The 17,983-nt window shown below is 42.0% G+C and overlaps 1 protein-coding gene across 3 annotated transcripts in view; it reads left to right on the forward strand.

Moving 5' to 3' along the window:
- The window catches only part of LOC139540183 (ankyrin repeat and BTB/POZ domain-containing protein 3-B), a 164,853-nt gene that overhangs the window by 34,554 nt on the left and 112,316 nt on the right, over positions 1 to 17,983 (forward strand). The window contains exon 1 of one of the 3 annotated variants that reach the window (XM_071343787.1): positions 2,063 to 3,158. The exons of 1 other annotated variant lie outside the window; for it this stretch is intronic. In XM_071343787.1, the coding sequence (XP_071199888.1) occupies positions 2,291 to 3,158 (868 nt within the window). In that variant the 5' untranslated portion in view covers positions 2,063 to 2,290. Of the gene's footprint in view, positions 1 to 2,062; positions 3,159 to 17,983 lie in introns of those variants that run through there. One more of the 3 variants, XM_071343786.1, reaches the window with a different exon arrangement.

The following is a 17,983-nucleotide window of genomic DNA, read 5'->3' on the forward strand; positions in this document are numbered from 1 at the left end:
AACAGAGTTGACTGTTGTGTGTGTGTGTGTCTGAGTGTGTGTGTGTGTGTGTGTTCAATCCCACAGATGTCAACAGTGCCCCATATCAGGACCAATTAAAGTTAGTTGAGAAATAGTCTATGTCCCAATTATCTCTCTTTCCTTCCAAAGTGTGCACTGGTTTACTTCCCCTCACTGATTTGAAAGGACATGACTGGTATAAGAAATATGGTGGAACATTTGCCTGGCTACGCTTCCACATCGCTACGGCCAAGTGACGCTTCTCCACGATGAGTCTGGATTTGCCTCCCTCCCCGACGATTTTTAGAATGCAAAGACATTCTGCCCGTTCTTATTGGTCCCAGAAGCCTGATAGCGTCAAAGACAGTACAGTATGAAGATAGGCTAAAACTGCTTCTCCAGTAGAAATCCCCAATCACACTTGTAGGTGATGTCATGGCGACGTTGGCTAGCTAAGCTCATGGGTAGAAACACGTCATCATGTCTAACGGTCGCCTCGCATCGAACTGCGCATGTGCAGGCCATCAAATCAAATGCACTCCTTTGATATAAAGTTATTTTTTACAAAAATGAAAATGTGTCAGTTTGTCACGCATGAGGTTGGAGTAATAACAACTTCAACTACTTAAGACATTGGCTGGAGTCTAGGTTGTGCCTTTAGATTTAGAAAAAAATTACAAATAAGGAAACATTTTTCACTTCTCTCATTGACTTCTCAAACTTCTCAAGCGTTTCTGGAATTCTCTCAATATTGGGCCTCTGGGTTTAGAAACTCTGTGATGATGTTATCAACTTTGACACTCTGATTGGTTAGATTTGTTAGAGATGATCCAATCGCTGATTCATTTGTTTTGTACAACACCCCTCATTTTGAAGTCCCACAAATGACTTCTAGGATGGCAGTTTCAGACTGAATGTATGTAGCGATCGATAGAGCAGCTGAATTAAATTCAGGGTGAGTCATCGGACAAGTGGAACATCCCACTAGCCCATGCATCAACCAATCCAATGCTTTTACATTTGTGGGAATGTACACTTCAGGAGAAAGGTGATATTAAGATGCACCCAAAGCTATCTATGGCATAGGGCTATCAATCAGCTCAGGGACATTTTCTGTTGTTACACATGTTGACATTCACAATATGTTATGTACAGGGTAACCAACCTCTCTCGCTCTCTCTCTCTTTTTCTCCCTCTCTCCTATACATGCAGTTTGTGTGTGCCTGTAAAATTATAATTTTCAGCCTGTCAAAGGCTCTAACCACACACATGCGCGTGCACATACACCTACGCACACACACAGTCAATCAAATGATGCATCTTTAGCATTTGATGCAGTATAACGTACGACCTTGACAAAGAATGCAGATGTCTTCCTATCAATGAGCTCTCGCTATCTCCATGTAAGGGACGCAGACCACAGAGAGGGGATACATTATGCATGTCATCCATTATTAATAGTCTTGAGTCATGTTACCATCATTACTGCCAGAAGAAAATATATAAGGGACTTAACTATCCATAGAATGACACATTTGCTGCACTATGTGGATAACCACATTATCCAGTTTATCCAGTCCATTAGAATCAGACCATTAGCAATGATGTTTGAACTCATGTTCAAATTACAGCAAATGAAAGGACTGTGGTGTTCCTCTGCCCAGGCATTGCTGATGCATGCCAGATCTTACAACACTTGGATAGGTATTTTAGGTATAAGCTACCCACGTCATATATTATATCAATCTGTCAGTCAATGACACAACCGATGAAGTAGCACGCAACCATTGGTTGATGCAGGGGAACTCGACCATAGCTTATTTTATGAAGTTATATTTTCCAATATAAGATAACAAAAAATTAAGAATATTACATTAAAAATAATTCTATATGTACTTAATATTCACTTCTCCTATGGGCTGTACATTGAACTGAGTAGCCTAATCTAAATTAATAGATGGAGGCGGTCCTAATTCAAAAACTCAGTTTTCCCGAGAGTGTATTGGCCGTTTAAAGCGCTCCATTCTCCATAGCCCCGCCTCCATCTATCAGGCTCTTACTGCGTAAAATACAGACCACTAGCTGCACGAAGTGCTACGATGCAACGACTTTGAAGTTTTAGTTTGGACTGGGGAATAGCAAGTTTATGTTTTTCAATGAAGGCAACAGGATAAAAGGTTTACTCTTCAGAATACATTGCACTAGGGCTTTAATTGCATTCATTTAATTTTATTAGGCGACGTTTTGTGCCATTAATTCCAAAGCCCTCTTTACAGTATGAGGTGCAGTTATGGCAAGGAGTAGTAATAAGTCAGTTACGAGGACCCTGGAGGATTTGACGCTTGATTCGGGTTATGGTGGAGCAGCGGACTCCTTCAGGTCTTCCAGTGCTTCACTGTGCTGTTCCGAGGCACATATACCGTATGCGCATGGGGCGAATTTCTGGCATTTAACTGACTCCATGCACAGTCGCCACAACAGCATAGACACTGTCAACACCGTCCTGGTCGAAGACGCCGAGAACCTGGAGTGCTTCGGACAGTGCGCTAAACTACCCGAGCTAGAGGACGTGCCATGGAGCCTCGGGGAAGTAGAGAGCGCACTAAACAAGGACGAAGAGTTGAGACTGGGGGTCGTGTCACAGGAGATCCTGGCTAGGCTCTCGGTCCTCATCAGCCGTGCGCTCGTGAGGGTCGCGAAGGAAGCGCAGCGCCTGAGTTTGCGCTATGCCAAATGCACCAAATATGAGATTCAAAGTGCCGTTAAGGTTGTCATGTCTTGGACTGTCTCTGTGAACTGCATCACAGCGGCACTCAGTGCATTGTCCATGTACAACATGAGCACCGAGGACAAGTTCAGCCGCGGAAAGTCGCTCCGGTGCGGACTCATTTTCAACGTGGGGAAGTTCTTCAGGTGGATGGTGGACAGCCGGGTTGCGGTGAGGATCCACGAGCACGCGGCCATCTACCTGACAGGGTGCATGGAGAGTCTTTTCCGAGAGGTGTACGCACGGGCACTGCGCAGCGCACTCGTGGAAAAAGATAATGGGATCCCTAAGTTCACAGTCGAGTCCCTCGAACAGGCCATCAACAACGACTCGGAGTTATGGGGGTTCCTGCAGCAATATCAACACCTCATTTGTGGGAAGAATGCGAGTGGTAAGTTGTGTACCTGATAAGTTCTGTGACGCATCAACCTTGCGCGTAATTGTAACGTATTATTTGTTATTGTGCCAAAAACAGTGAAGTGATATCACCGACTGTAATATAGTCATTATCAAGTTAGAAGTTCACTCTCGCATACAACATTTGCGTTGGACAGGGATGGAGGGATAATCATGACCTCACATATGAATTATGTATTTGTTCCCGTGTCTGTCTGATGTGTCAGGATCATCCTGGGTCCTGGGTAACCTCATTGTTGAGTAACTGTATTCAAATGTCCTATGCTGACGTACAAGCATAGAGGGGCCCCAACAGACACTGACGTTACATGCTTTCGCAATGGCTGACTTCTTCAGACTTCTCCATTGGTCTTCCATGCTGCAATATATTTCATCAGTTGTAATCTAATGTAATAATAACCTAATGTAATAACAGGCTTTATTACATCTGTGATATATGTGTCTGTGGCTCCATACTTCAACAAGGTTATGTAATACAGAGCCCCAGGGCAAGTGTTATCATGGGTTATTCTGAGTGATGTGAATGGGACTGAGTTGAAGACAGAGGAGAGGACCCTACTGATGCTGTTTTAAAGAGAGCTAAGGGGTAGGAGAAAGAGCACAGGTCAAATGGCTCAATGTACTGCCAATGGTCCTTAGCACATCATCACACCCATTACAATTGCGACAAGCGAAGACCTCAAATGCACTGTGCCTAACTGTAGAAGGTTATGTAGCCTACCTCACAGCATTCTCATTTCCAATGTGTAACGATATTTCACATATCTGAGTGATGGTTGACCTTTTAACCGAATGCTAACCGGAACCCATCATATTGTTCCAGCCATTCTCTCTCTGCCTAGTAGGAGTAATTGAGGTGATTATTGCAGTATTATGGTAATGTTGGCCTCTCTCTTAGACTCAGTATGCATATCTTTATAGCATCTTTACTTCAACCAGAGCTATTTTCCTGCGCTGGTGATTTTCATAAACAGATCTCCAAATCCATTGTGGTGATTAAATCTCCATGTTTCTTTTGCATTTAGTATGACTCCCCCTCCCTGTCCCCGCCCACCACTCCCCTCTTCATCCATCCCCTCCTCCCCTTCTCTCTAAAGCCATAGAGTGGCCCCCTGTGCTGGCAGAGTGGGCTCCTTGGTCAGAGAGAGGGTATTTGTCCTGCAAGTTAGAGTGTATTTGTTATAGGGACCAGAGTTCTTCCTGACCGTGCAATCTGATCAGGGAAAACTCTTGGCCTTATAGGCTAAGGTCTCAGAGGCCCTTGTCAGGTCATGTGGTCAGTAAATACTACTAGAACCTAGTTTTAGTTAACATCTTACTATTCAAATGTCCAAGATCAAGATAGCAGCATGGTATAGCAAAAGAAAACCAGCTGTCATTCATTGAAAAGAGCTATTATAAAGAGCTATTATTTTATAATCCTTTACATTTCCCACTTTCCAGTGGTAAGCATTTCATGTCATGGGAGCCATTGGAACACCACAGGGACCATTACCCCTACCACCACCACCACAGGGACCATTCCCCCTACCACCACCACCACCACAGGGACCATTCCCCCTACCACCACCACCACAGGGACCATTACCCCTGCCACCACCACCATAGGGACCATTCCCCCTACCACCACCACCACAGGGACCATTACCCCTACCACCACCACCACAGGGACCATTACCCCTACCACACACTACTTCTACTTACACAACTACTATCCTAACTATCCTATTCCATCCCCCTGTTCTCACGTTTACACTGGGCACAGACGACAGTTCAGAGTTAGTTTTCAACAAAAATTGTTACCATGTAATTGGATTTAGGTTGCGTGAAAAAAAGACGAAATGCCCTCATGTTGATGACTTTCTGCAAATCCAATAGATTTTGCCCAGTGGGTAGCTGTTCTCCATTGGCACATCAGGCATATGGCAACCCTGGCCCTCCCCTCCGACCAGCCTGGTCTCATAGACTAAACATAACATAGTAAATGTAAATCCGGGACACTCAAATTAGTATGATATGTTACGTTTGGTATGGTTACATAAGACAGGTTAGTTAAGGCAAAAACGAATAGGGTGGTTGATCAGGGTGGATGGGTAGTTTAGCAACACAAAGGTTGTGTGTTCGAATCTCATCACGGACAACTTTTGCATTTGAGCTAATTATAAACTTTGTAACTACTTACTACTTTTTTCTACTTTGCAACTACTTAGCATGTTAGCTAACCCTTCCCCTAACCTTACCCCTTTAACTTAACTCCTAACCTTAACCCCTAGCCTAGCTAGCGTTAGCCACTTAGTTAACGTTAGTGTTAGCTGTCTAGATAACTAGCTAATGTTAGCCACAACAAATTGTAATTCGTAACATATCATACAAACTGCAGTTCATAACATATCATACGAAATGGATGGACATCCACAAATTAATACATACCAGGCGAAGCCTAACATATCCTACTAATTGGAGTGTCCCTGACTTACATTGACAATGTTATGTCTACCCCTGAGTCCACGTTGCTCCCACACACCTCAAGGGTTGATTTCAGCAGATACTGCTTCTGTATTCTGCTTAGGTGTTGGGTTCCCCTCTCTGCCTTTGGTATCCTGTCAAATTGTTCTGAGAACATTAAGAAATGTTCTTCAATGGGAATTTCAGTACTTTAGCATAACATTTCCTCAGTGGTGGAAAAAGTACCCAATTGTCATACTTGAGTAAAAGTAAAGGTAACTTCATAAAAAAATACTAAAGTGAAAGTCACCCAGTAAAATACTACTTCAGTAAAAGTCTAAAAGTTTTTGGTTTTATATCTACTTAAGTATCATAAGTAAATGTAATTGCTAAAATGTGCTTAAGTATCAAAAGTAAAAGTAAAAGTATAAATCATTTCAAATTCCTTATATTAAACAAACCGGAACGATTTTCTTGTTTTTTACATTTACGGATAGCCAGGGGCACACTCCAACACTCACACATCATTTACAAACTAAGCATTTGTGTTTAGTGAGTCCGCCAGATCAGAGGCAGTAGGGATAACCAGGCATGTTCTCTTGATAAGTTCCCTAAAATGTGCAATTTTGTCAAGCAACACAGTGCCACAGATGTCTCAAGATTTGAGGGAGCGTGCAATTGGCATGCTGTCTGCAGGAATGTCCACCAGAGCTGTTGCCAGAAAATGAATGTTAATTTATTTACCTTAAGCCGCCTACAACGTTGTTTTAGAGAATTTGTCAGTACATCCAACCAGCCTCACAACCACAGACCACGTGTAACCACACCAGCCCAGGACCTCCACATCCATCTTTTTCACCTGTGAGATCGTCTGAGAACAGCCACCCGGACAACTGATGAAACTGGGTTTGCACAACCGAAGAATTTCTGCACAAATTGTCAGAAACCATCTCAGGGAAGCTCATCTGCATGCTCGACGTCCTCACCACGGTCTTGACCTGACTGCAGTTTGTCGTCGTAACCGAATTCAGTGAGCAAATGCTCACCTTCGATGTCACTGGCACGCTTGGGAAGTGTGCTCTTCATGGATGAATCCCAGTTTCAACTGTACTGGGCAGATGGCAGACGGCGTGTAGGGCGTCATGTGGGCAAGCGGTTTGCTGATGTGAACGTTGTGAACAGAGTGCCCCATGGTGACAGTGGGATTATGGTATGGGCAAGCATAAGCTACGGACAACAAACGCAATTGTATTTTATTGATAGCATTTTGAATGCACACAGATGCTGAGGCCCATTGTCATGCCATTCATCCGCCGCCATAACCTCATGTTTCAGCATGATAACGCATGGCCCCGTGTCACAAGGATCTGTAAACAATTCCTAGAAGCTGAAAATGTCTCAGTTCTTCCATGGCCTGCATACTCACCAGAAATGTCACCCATTGAGCAATTTGGGATGCTCTGGATCGAAATGTACGACAGAGTGTTCCAGTTCCCGCCAATATCCAGCAACTTCGCATAGCCATTGAAGAGGATGGGGACAACATTCAACAGCCTGATCAACTCTATGCAAAGGAAATGTGTCGCATAGCATGAGGCAAATGGTAGTCACACCAGATACTGACTGGTTTTCTGATCCAAGCCCCTACCTTTTTTAAAAGTGATCTGTGACCAATAAATGCATATCTATATTCCCAGTCATGTGAAAACCATAGATTAGGGCCTAACAAATTTATTTGAATTGACAGATTTCGTTATATGGACTGTAATTCAGTAAAACCTTTGAAAATGTTGCACGTTGCGTTTATATTTTTGTTCAGTGTATATTACGTTCTCAGCATCAACAAAACTCTCTCTATCCTCTATCTTGTTAAGTGTGTTCAGGTGTGTTGGCCGCGCCCACTAATTGACCACACCTGATCTTAATGAGTGCTTGTTTCCTTTGAAATGAGGTCTGTTTAAATAGACAAAAATGAACAGCTTTGTCTGCATAAAACAGGACACGCTAGCTCCATGCTGGTGGCACAGTGGACTAATTCCACGGATTGAGAAGAGAAGTTTCTAGGTTTGAATCTCACTGTCACATAAAAAAATAAGTGTTTGCATGATTAATGCCTCAGCTAATGAAGTTCATTTCCATATGCCCTATCTGTGCTGGGAGTAAAAAATAAATAAAAAATAAATAAACCCAAAATAAACTAGCAGTGTTATTAAAAGTTATTAAAACATTCATAGAAAGTTTTAAGGAAGTTATTCAAAAACCTAACCTAAAATTTCTATTCTCATATCATTAATAAAACCTCCCTGGAAAACATTCAAGGAAGTAAAACGTTCTCAGAACCTCCCTGGTATGTATGTAGTTCTGTCCTTGAGCTCTTCTTGTCTATTGATGTTCTGTATTATGTCATTCTGTATTATGTTTCATGTTTGGTGTGGTCCCCAGGAAGAGTAGCTGCTGCTTTTTCAACAGCTAATGGGGATCCTAATAAAATACCCCAAAATTCCAAATACCTGCAACCTAAAAATAAACTTTTCCAGAACAGGCAAAATCTTTACTTCTGTTCTCAGAATGTTTAAAAAACGTTCAGTTTTACCGGTCAGGAAACATATAGCTTCCTTCCCACAACCAATGTGAAATCAAAAACATACGTTTCCACAACTTCCAAAGAACCAAATGTGCTAGCTGGGATTTCTCTACAGTGCAAGTTAGACACATGAGGCGTATTTAATTTTAGACAAGTAAATAAGATGTTTTATGTCAGTTTAGTATGCTATGTCTGGGTGTGTGTCTCTATAGTCTATGGAGACTGCAGCTGTGAGAGAATGTGTAGGTTGAAGTTCCATTCAGGGGTTCCATTCAGGGCTGCTTTGTGCCTTATCCAGTATTTCCCTGTGAGATTGGTGCCTGTTGACCACAGTATGACATGTGCTGTGGTAAGCATTGTGGTCCAACAGGAATGAGAGGGGTTTGCTATGGTACCAGACTGTAGCAGACCCTGTAATGTCTGGGGCTGGGATATCTGTGGCATAGAAAAACACACACATACCCACACACACACACAGTCTTGTATAACTAATCTTGTGGGGACACACAATTCAGTCCCATTCAAAATCCTATTTTCCCTAAACCTTAAAACTTAACCTTAACCCTAAACCTAACCCTAGCTCCTAACCCTAAACGTAATTCTAACACTAATTCTAACCTTAACCCTAAACCCCTTAGCATAGCATTTGATCTTGTAGGGACTAACAAACTGTCCTCATTTGATCGAATGTTTGTTTGTTTGCTATTCTTGTGGGGACTTCGACACACACACACACACACACACACACACACACACACACACACACACACACACACACACACACACACACACACACACACACACACACATACACATACAAGCCCCTTGCTTAGAGAGCAGCAATTGGTTTAATAATGAGTGTAGGCAGGGTTAATGTTACATGGTGTGTGGTACTGTGGTTTCACAGACATTTGAGGTGAGGAGGGATTTTTGCCAACTTTATTTCAGATGATCAAGCACTAAGACGTGATCAAAACCAGCCAACCCAGAACCCAAGGTGGAGATGGATTTAGTGTCTAAGGTTTATCTTTGACATTATTCACAGGCCATGGAGGATTTCTGAAAAACATTTAGCCGTCTCCCTTTCTCATACACTGCGTGATGACACATGCAGCTGGCAGACTGACACTAAGCACATCGCACTCTGTCTCAGTCAGATTCTATGGGAGCCAGTGCAACTGCGGAGTCACTGTGCACCAGACAGATAGACACTGAGCATAAGCACCATTGTATCCAAGAAGACCTTGGATATACATTGAGTGTACAAAACATTAAGAACACCTGCTCTTTCCAAGACATAGACTAACCAGGTGAATCTAGGTGAAAATGCCGCCGAAGAAGGAAGACGTTTTACCCCAACCGATTGTGTTTTTCTGTTTGTTTATTTGCGATGTTTGTAACTTATTTTTTTACTTATTTTGTATATAATGTTGCCGCTACCGTCTCTTATGACCGAAAATTATTTCTGGACATCAGGACTGCGATTACTCACCACGATTACTGTGCCCAAGAACACTAAGGTAACCTGCCTAAATGAATACCGACCCGTAGCTTTGAAAGGCTGGTCATGGCTCACATCAACACCATTATCCCAGAAACCCTAGACCCACTCCAATTTCCATACCGTCCCAACAGATCCACAGATGATGCAAGCTCTATTGCACTCCACACTGCCCTTTCCTACCTGGAAAAAGGAACACCTATGTGAGAGTGATATTCATTGACTACAGCTCAGCGTTCAACACCATAGTACCCTCAAAGCTCATCAATAAGCTAAGGAACCTGGGACTAAACACCTCCCTCTGCAACTGGATCCTGGACTTCCTGATGGGCAGCCCCCAGGTGGTAAGGGTAGGTAACAACACATACGTCACGCTGATCCTCAACACAGGGGCCCCTCATGGGTGCATGCTCAGTTCACTCCTGTAGTCCTTGTTCACTCACGACTGCAGGGCCAGCCACGACTCTAACACCATCATTAAGTTTGCCGATGACACAACAGTGAAAGGCCTGATCACTGACAACGACGAGACAGCCTATAGGGAGGAGGTCAGAGACCTGGCTGTGTGGTGCCAGGACAACAACCTATCCCTCAATGTGATCAAGACAAAGGAAATGATTGTGGACAACAGGAAAAAGAGGACCGAGCACATCCCCATTCTCATCGACGGGGCTGTAGTGGAGCAGGTTGAGAGTTTCAAGTTCCTTGGTGTCCACATTACCAACAAACTAACATGGTCCAAACACACCAAGACAGTCGTGAAGAGGGCACAACAAAACCTATTCCCCCGCAGGAGACTGAAAAGATTTGGCATGGGTCCCCAGATCCTCAAAAGGTTCTACAGCTGCACTGTTAAGAGCATCCTGACTGGTTGCATCACTGCCTGGTATGGCAACTGCTTGGCCTTCAACCGCAAGGCACTACAGAGGGTAGTGCGAATGACCCAGTACATCCCTGGGGCCAAGCTTCCTTCCATCCAGGACCTCTATACCAGGTGGTGTCAGAGGAAGGCCCTAAAAATTGTCAAAGACTCCAGCCACCCTAGTCATAGACTGTTCTCTCTGCTACCGCATGACAAGCGGTACCGGAGCACGAAGTCTATGTCCAAGAGGCTTCTAAACAGCTTCTACCCCCAAGCCATAAGACTCCTGAACACCTAATCAAATGGCTACCCATACTATTTGCATTGACCCCCCCCCCCCCCCCCCCTCTTTTACACCGCTGCTACTCTCTGTTGTTACCATCTATGCATAGTCACTTTAATAACTCTACATACATGTACATATTACATCAACTAACCTGTACCCCCGCACATTGACTCTGTACCGGTACCCCCCCTGTATGTAGTCTTGCTATTGTTATTTTACTGCTGCTCTTTAATTAGTTGTTACTTTTATTTCTTATTCTTATCCATATTTTTTTTAACTGCATTTTTGGTTAGGGGCTCTAAGAAAGAATACCACTGTAAGGTCTACTACACCTGTTGTATTCGGCCATGTGACTAATACAATTTGATTTGATTTGAATGCTATGATCCCATATTGATGTCACTTGTTAAATTCACATCAGTATAGAGGAAAGGGAGGAGACAGGTTAAGGATTTTTAAGCCTTGAGACATTTGGGACATGGATTGTGTATGTGTGCCATTCAGAAGGTGAATGGGCAGGACAAAATATTTAACTGCCTTTGAATGGGGTATGGTAGTAGGTGCCAGGAGCACTGGTTTGTGTCAAGAACTGCAACGCTGCTGGGTTTTTCACGCTCAACCGTTTCCCGTGTGTATCAAGAATGGTCCACCACCTAAAGGACATCCAGCCAACTTGACACAACTGTGGAAAGCATTGGAGTCAACATGGGTCAGCATCCCTGTGGAACGCTTTCAACATCTTGTAGAGTCCATGCCCTGGCGAATTGAGGCTGTTCTAAGGGCAAAAGCGGGAGTTGCAGCTCAATATTAGGAAGGTGTTCTTAATGTTTTGTACACTCAGTGTATAATCCTATGAAAAACCTGCAGTCTGCAGTGCTATACCAGCAAGCAAGTAAATGCAATAGGGAGACCACATTAGTTATCCTCCAGGGATTTGAAACATCGGAGAGCATCCTAACTCCACTAAAGTAAAATTCTGACGTAGTCTCCCATTGATATCGCATTGATACCCATTGACTAATTTAGGATTCGACCCATAGTGAATGGCTCATGGTGTGTGGAAAATCTGGATTGTTTTTAGAGAGGCTTTGGCATGATGAAGTAAGCAACCGATCAGTACTTCTGAATATAGCTGGAGGGAGTCAGGGTCCACATGTGGCAATGCCGATTAGTCAGACAAAGCTGTGCTGTCACACACACTCATTCTCTATAGGCTTGCTGCTAGTGATTACTCCTGTAGCTTGGAGGCTCTGTCTAGTTCCGCATGCAGACAGGTATTTTGGTTAAAATTTGTTGTACATAAAAATAAATTACATTAACTTACTTATATTATATCTTTTAAACAGAATATAGCCAACAATATAATTTTTTATGATATCATTTACTTTTTACTACAATGCTGCTTTAGGCTTATTGCCAGTGACAATGTGTATTTCATCTTACTGAGGCCTGTAGGAAAGAGAGGAGCACATATTTTCTCAGATATTGTGGCATGTTGGGGCAAGACTCTAGGTTTCTGCTCCTTGATTCATGATAAGTGAACCACGAACAATGGTTCTCAGTAATGTTCGTACACACACACACACACACACACACACACACACACACACACACACACACACACACACACTCTCTCTCTCTCGTATTTCGGGTATGTTTGTTTCCCTCAACAAACACCAGATTTAGTCAGATAAGACCTCTAATCTGGTTAAAGATCAACATCAACAGAAAGGCTTCCAGGCAGAGTTGTGGACTGGAGCAACGTTTCCTCAAATTTTTCTCATCACTGAGCGCAAACTTGAACATTGTGAAAATTGAGTTACAGTTTTAACAGTGACCATGTAGGATACTGTGGCTATTAGATCATAATGTAGGCCTACCAGAGTGGCCTACCATCAAAAACAATGGAGAAAATGCATCCCATAACATTTTAACATGGAAATAGCTGTTCTATCATTCAGCCTACAGTAGCAGCTAATGTGTGGTGTTCAATGTTTGCCTACATTCCATGAGACTTTTGAAAAAAACATGCAGGGCTTGACATTAACCTGGTGATCCACTTGTCCTTCAGACAAGACGGTGACTTGAAATGTTGTTGTGTTGTTTGATGTAGAGGTCGACCGATTAATCGGAATGGCCGATTAATTAGGGCCGATTTCAAGTTTTCATAACAATCAGAAATCAGTATTTTTGGACACCGATTTGGCCGATTTAAAAAATATATATTTTCTTTACACCTTTATTTAACTAGGCAAGTCAGTTAAGAACACATTCTTATTTTCAATGACGGCCTAGGAACGGTGTTCAGGGGCAGAACGACAGATTTTTACCTTGTCAGCTCAGGGATTCAATCTTGTAACCTTACGGTTAACTAGTCCAACGCCTTACATTGCACTCCACAAGGAGCCTGCCTGTTACGCGAATGCAGTAAGAAGCCAAGGTAAGTTGCTAGCTAGCATTAAACTTATCTTATAAAAAACAATCAATCCTAATCACTAGTTAACTACACATGGTTGATGATATTACTAGTTTATCTAGCGTGTCCTGCGTTGCATATAATCGATGCGGTGCGCATTCGCGAAAAATGACTGTCGTTGCTCCAACGTGTACCTAACCATAAACATCAATGCCTTTCTTAAAATCAATGCACAAGTATATATTTTTAAACCTGCATTTTTAGTTAATATTGCCTGCTAACATGAATTTCTTTTAACTAGGGAAATTGTGTCACTTCTCTTGCAACAGAGTCAGGGTATATGCAGCAGTTTGGGCCGCCTGGCTCATTGCGAACTGTGTGAAGACTATTTCTTCCTAACAAAGGCAGCCAACTTCACCAAACGGGGGATGATTTAACAAAAGCGCATTTGCGAAAAAAGCACAATCGTTGCACGACTGTACCTAACCATAAACATCAATGCCTTTCTTAAAATCAATACACAGAAGTATATATTTTTAAACCTGCATATTTAGCTAAAAGAAATCCAGGTTAGCAGGCAATTTGTGTCACTTCTCTTGCGTTCTTTGCACGCAGAGTCAGGGTATATGCAACAGTTTGGGCCGCCTGGCTCGTTGCGAACTAATTTGCCAGAATTTTACGTAATTATGACATAACATTGAAGGTTGTACAAAGTAACAGCAATATTTAGACTTATGGATGCCACCCGTTAGATAAAATACGTAACGGTTCCGTATTTCACTGAAAGAATAAACGTTTTGTTTTCGAAATGATAGTTTTCGGATTCGACCATATTATTGACCAAAGGCTCGTATTTCTGTGTGTTATTATGTTATAATTAAGTCTATGATTTGATATTTGATAGAGCAGTCTGACTGAGCGATGGTAGGCAGCAGCAGGCTCGTAAGCATTCATTCAAACAGAACTTTCGTGCGTTTTGCCAGCAGCTCTTCGCAATGCTTCAAGCATTGCGCTGTTTATGACTTCAAGCCTATCAACTCCCGAGATTGGGCTGGTGTAATCGATGTGAAATGGCTAGCTAGTTAGCGGGGTGCGCGCTAATAGCGTTTCAATTGGTGACGTCACTCGCTCTGAGACTTGGAGTAGTTGTTCCCCTTGCTCTGCAAGGGCCGCGGCTTTTGTGAAGCGACGGGTAATGATGCTTCGAGGGTGGCTGTTGTCGATGTGTCCCTGGTTCGAGCCCAGGTAGGGGTGAGGAGAGGGACGGAAGCTATACTGTTACACTGGCAATACTAAAGTGCCTATAAGAACATCCAATAGTCAAAGGTATATGAAATACAAATGGTATAGAGAGAAATAATCCTATAATTCCTATAATAACTACAACCTAAAACTTCTTACCTGGGAATATTGAAGACTCATGTTAAAAGGAACCACCAGCTTTCATATGTTCTCATGTTCTGAGCAAGGAACTTAAACGTTAGCTTTTTTACATGGCACATATTGCACTTTTACTTTCTTCTCCAACACTTTGTTTTTGCATTATTTAAACCAAATTGAACATGTTTCATTATTTATTTGAGGCTAAATAGATTTTATTGATGTATTATATTAAGTTAAAATAAGTCTTAATTCAGTATTGTTGTAATTGTCATTATTACAAATAAATAAATACAAATCGGGCGATTAATCGGTGTCGGCTTTTTTTGGTCCTCCAATAATCGGTATCGGCGTTGAAAAATCATAATCAGTCGACCTCTGGTTTGATGCAAGAAACCACTTTACAAATTATAATGCATTATTATTCCCATACCATTATTACAGAGAATCAGATAAATATGCTACCTTCTGCCTATTGGCAACTTAGCTTATTCAAGCCTTTCTCAAAATACAACACTGACACTTTAAGACAAAATAAGCTTTTTACCTGACCTGCTTTTCAAAGATGTCTAGAAATGTACATGTTTTGTGCTCTTGTAGGAAGTAATCACTCCCCCATTGCTGACTACAAATGATCTATAACTGGGCTAATAATTCACTAACTAGCAAAGGATATGAACAAAATGTGCACACGTGGCTACATGCATCTTTCGCTTCAATCTCAAAATAAGCGCATCTACTCACGACTGCTCATACTGTAAGCACAGTCCAGTTCAAAGTAAATGGCACAGATCCATGTATGGCAATGGTCTATTTGCATATAGGCCTATTTGCAGCTCTGATTGTTTATGCCGCACCGGTCTGTGTAGAGTATGGGCTGAGTAGTGCTTGTCAATGCATTATAATCCTACTTCGATGTGTTCTTCCTACAACAAAATCTCTTTCATACTTCGTTTTGTTTCGCTATGTTGCATTGAAAGTGGCTAATATTGCATTGTTTTGATCACAATCACAAGTAAAGGGAAACGTTAATTGTTTATCAGGGAAACGTTAATCAGGGAAAACTTCAGAAGAGTGGTCATCAACCTGTTCTGAGTCAAGATCACTTTCTGAGTCAAAATGCAAGTCAAATTTTTTTCAGCTTGACTTAAAAAAAGGTAAGCATATGCACCATTAACCAATTAAAAACAGTACTGTAACAATGAGGTTTGTACAGTAAGCTATAGGCCCAATATATTATCACTGCATATTGGCTTTGCTTGAATTGCCCTACCAATGCATTGTATTTTGGGCCATTTAAAAATATATATATTTCTAAATTTGAGATACTGGTAATATATCCGTTGTTGTATTACTTGTGAGGTACAGCTGAGTGAGCATACATTGAAATACACTGAACAAAAATATAAACGCAACAGGTAAAGTGTTGGAACCATGTTTCATGAACTGAAATAAAAGATCCCAGAAATGTTCCGTACGTACGACAAGCTTATTTCTCTCACATTTTGTACACACATTTCTTTACATCCCTGTTAGTGAGCATTTCTCCTTTGCCAAGATAATCCATCCACCTGACAGGTGTGGCATATAAAGAAGCTGATTAAACAGCATGATCATTACACAGGTACACCTTGTAATGTGGACAATAAAAGGCCACTCTAAAATGTGCAGTTTTGTCACACAACACAATGCCACAGATGTGTCAAGTTTTGAGGGAGCGTGCAATTGGCATGCTGACTCTAGGAATGCCCACCCGAGCTGTTGCCAGATAATTGAATGTTCATTTCTCTACCATAAGCCGTCTCCAATGTTGTTTTAGAGAATTTAGCAGTACGTCCAACCAGCCTCACAACCGCAGACCATGTGTATGGCGTCATGTGGGCGAGCGGTTTGTAAACAGAGTGCCCCATGGTGGTGGTGGGCATAAGCTACGGACAACGAACACAATTGCATTTTATCGATGGCAATTTGAATGCACAAACATATGGTGACGATATCCTGAGGCCCATTGTGACGCCCATTTTCTTGTGACCAACAGATGCATATCTGTTTTCCCAGTCATGTGAAATCTATAGATTAGGGCCTAATTTATTTATTCAAATTCTGATTTCCTCATATGAACTGTAAATCAGTAAAATCAATGAAATTGTTGCATGTTGCGTTTATTTTTTTGTTCCTTGCTCTGATGGTCAGTCTCAGCGGATGGAGAGAGCAGCAGACTGAGGGTCCACCTCTCAACAGCCCTCAACTTGAGTCACACCTCTGCCTCATGCACAAATTAATGTTGTTACTCCTATGAACAGAGAAAGTGAAATATTACTCGATATTAAAAAAGACCCAAGCCGCTAATAATAACAACAACACCTATCGATACACTTTCCTACTCATTCATTACTGCTGCAGTGCTTTTTGTAGCGCTGAGGGGAAATAGGAAAAATGCGCATTTTATGGCTTATAAACGTGTTGAATACAAAGAGTTGACAGTGCTGAGTAAGACCTCACTCATAAAAACAGTAGCGCTTTGCTGTATTCATTGACAGTCTCTATAATCATGGTTTTAAACATTTTGAAATCTCACAGTATCAACTTTGCTGTAGCTTTCTTTTATGCCTGCTACATTACTGCAGACACAGTCATTTGAGCCATCCGATTCGCCAGTGGTATACCTATAGTTCACTTGATTTGCTCTCTGGGCCCGCTGGGAATGCAACGTTTCAGACAGCAAGAAATGGTTCAAAATGGCAACAGTTCGCCTACCCAGCACGCAGGGCAGGCAGCTGAATCAGGTGCACCTAACGGCCAACAGCCCGCACATGTGCAGTTTAGAGGGAACATTATCACTTTTTTTTCTTCACAGAGCACATTGATAACAGGTTGTTAAGCAACATTTTTTTGTTTGTCCAGACCATAGAGGGCATATTAAATTACTATTACTGTTCTAATTCCTAATCATAATGTCTAAATTCTCAAAGTAAATACTGCAAATCCTTAGTCCCCTCCCCGATTTCATCGTGGGGTACAATTATTACGGTGCATCATAGACGCAACTCTTCACTTGCGCTCTACAAACTCCCGCCAGTGGAGAGTGCTTTGTTCTCTTGTTGAAATGTTTTCTGTTGCTTTCACACGTTTAAATGCGTATGTGGTAAATCAATAATTGCTAGCGTTTCATCATTCCATCTCTGTACCGTTTATTACAACACTTAGGCATTTCTGTTTCATGTTTGATATGAAACATTTTCATTCAGGGAGACAACTTTGGTTTTAGAACTGGGGGGATAATCGTTTTTTAAAATCCAGTCTGATAAACAGCCTACGCGACCCC

This window comes from Salvelinus alpinus, chromosome 15 (genome assembly GCF_045679555.1).
Source record: "Salvelinus alpinus chromosome 15, SLU_Salpinus.1, whole genome shotgun sequence".
NCBI classification, from domain to species: Eukaryota; Metazoa; Chordata; class Actinopteri; order Salmoniformes; family Salmonidae; genus Salvelinus; species Salvelinus alpinus.